The 1,992-nt window shown below is 40.4% G+C and overlaps 1 protein-coding gene across 1 annotated transcript; it reads left to right on the top strand.

Moving 5' to 3' along the window:
* Positions 1-324: 324 nt before the first annotated feature.
* LOC148792000 (uncharacterized) lies at positions 325-1,183 on the top strand. Its single transcript, XM_088902971.1, has one exon. It carries the CDS (start codon positions 597-599, stop codon positions 996-998), a length of 402 nt encoding a protein of 133 aa, XP_088759097.1. The 5' UTR covers positions 325-596; the 3' UTR covers positions 999-1,183.
* Positions 1,184-1,992: the final 809 nt, after the last annotated feature.

Genomic DNA, 1,992 nt, shown 5'->3' with positions numbered 1-1,992 from the left:
TGTAAAGATCATAATCAATTACCCCATTGATCAATTTACCTCATTAAATATCAACAAGCTGATAAGGACTCTCACGTGCATATGCTCTCTTGGTAACATTGTTCATTTTTAACAGTCAGATTATGGGTTATTTTGGGAGATTTATAAGCCCTTCAATGCAACTTTTCCGCCAAGGTCCAGCTTCGAGTACCGAAACCAGACAACTCTGGAGGTTGGGTCCACAGCCCAGACTGGGGATTTTGCCTTATGTAGTAGTGTAAGGTGAGAAAGAAGGAAGAAAGCGGAGTAATGTAAATTCAGTTGTTTGTCGCGTACATGGAATTAATAAATGCGCCATCACCATTCACCATCGCCTAGCAGCCAACCACCAGACACCAGTACCAGCGGACTATAGCTCATCAGCTCCTTGCTGCATTTAATACACCCAGTAGTCTGTGCGAGGACCTTATTCTCGTGCAGAAATAAAGAGAGAATAAATAAATGACATCTGGGTTATAAGATCGCGTGAAGAAGATAAAAAGGAAGGCGACCCATCTCTTCTCACTTGCCAGTTGCCAGCTGCATCTGGGTTCTCCTTAAATTCCTTACACACCACCATGTCTGCCATTGAAATGGCTTCAGCCATCAAGTTTTCCTATCAGAGGTTAAGAAATGAAGGTGTTTTTGATGTAGAAAGAAGAAAAGAGAGAGATTTTGGGAGGACAAGAAGTTGGCCCAAGTTTAGAAAGTTGGGCAGTAGGAAGAGGCTGAGGATCAGAATCCCGGGCTTAAGGAGATTCTTGAGGAGAAAAGCCAAGTTATTTACTGCTGCTAGGCTTTCGTGGAATAAAGTTGTGAAGAGATTCAAGGAAAGTGGAGTTCATGTGGGTGATCTTTTTTCTGGGAATTATTTGTTCCTGCAGGTCAATCCTTCTCCTCTGAAATATGCTGAGAGGTCTTTTATGAGCCATGACCTCCATGGCTTGTCTTCTAGGTACACTCTTGGGAGGATTGCTTGAATGTATATTAATAGTCCAGGTTGGAGCTAAGAGCTACTTCTCTTTACTGCCTGTTTAATTCAATAATGTTTTCTGTGTAGTTCCATTAATTGTTAATTTGTACTTCTACCAAGGTTAAGAAGATAGCCTTCTTTTCTCTTCTCTTTTAAGCAAGAAGATGGTAGTCTTGATATGGTTTCTAGCTAGCTACACTTGTATTCAATTTTCTTTAGTTTTTTTTTTTAAATTATATTTATGCTTGCCCGAAATATGAAATAAATAGGAAGTAAGAGATGAGCAGCAGGGTTGAAGCTTGAAGAGCTCCTGGTCGTGCGTGACTAATGTAAAAGGTCTAAAGGTTTGTGACTTGTGTTAGTGATCGATCGATCACACGTGAAAGAGCATTCACACTAAAACTGGGACATTGTTGAAAGTCTATTGAATCTACAACAAGATTCACACGGCAGATCCGGACTCCAATTCAGAATCTCAGATAGCCCCTCCTAGGAAATAAGTGCGCGTTTGGTGAGGCTTTCGTGCAGTGGCTTCTGGCTTTGTAAAGTGAACCCCACATAGACAAACCAGAAAGCCCAAGGACGCTGTCATTCAGCCAAAGAATTGGCTTTAGAGTGATGCTTCTTGTTTTACAGACTTCTAACTTTCTAAGCAGCTAAGTGAAAGCAGCTCAATTAAAGCTTCAACTCTCCAAAGAGTTAATTGTCGCATTGGATGAGTATCTGGCTATAGTAACAAGAAGCAAATATTTACCAAAAAATAAATTCTTGCAATCCAAAACGTTGTGGATCACTCATCTCCTTTCTTATTTCTTTTTATTGGTGTGCGAGTGTTGTTTTTGGAAGGGTAGGGTTAGCCGTTCAGGGATGGGGAGTAAGAAATCTGCTAAGGGGTTATTTGTCAAGATAATTGGTTTTGTTTTCCAAATTTGTTGGTGTGCCCGTTGTTTTTTGTTTTGAAAAACAAAATCATACACATTGCTCAGCCCAGTGATGCTTGT

Source organism: Nelumbo nucifera, chromosome 4, assembly GCF_055504915.1.
Source record: "Nelumbo nucifera cultivar China Antique chromosome 4, China Antique-T2T, whole genome shotgun sequence".
In the NCBI taxonomy this organism is placed as follows: domain Eukaryota; kingdom Viridiplantae; phylum Streptophyta; class Magnoliopsida; order Proteales; family Nelumbonaceae; genus Nelumbo; species Nelumbo nucifera.
This window is presented reverse-complemented; position numbering and strand designations above follow the sequence as displayed.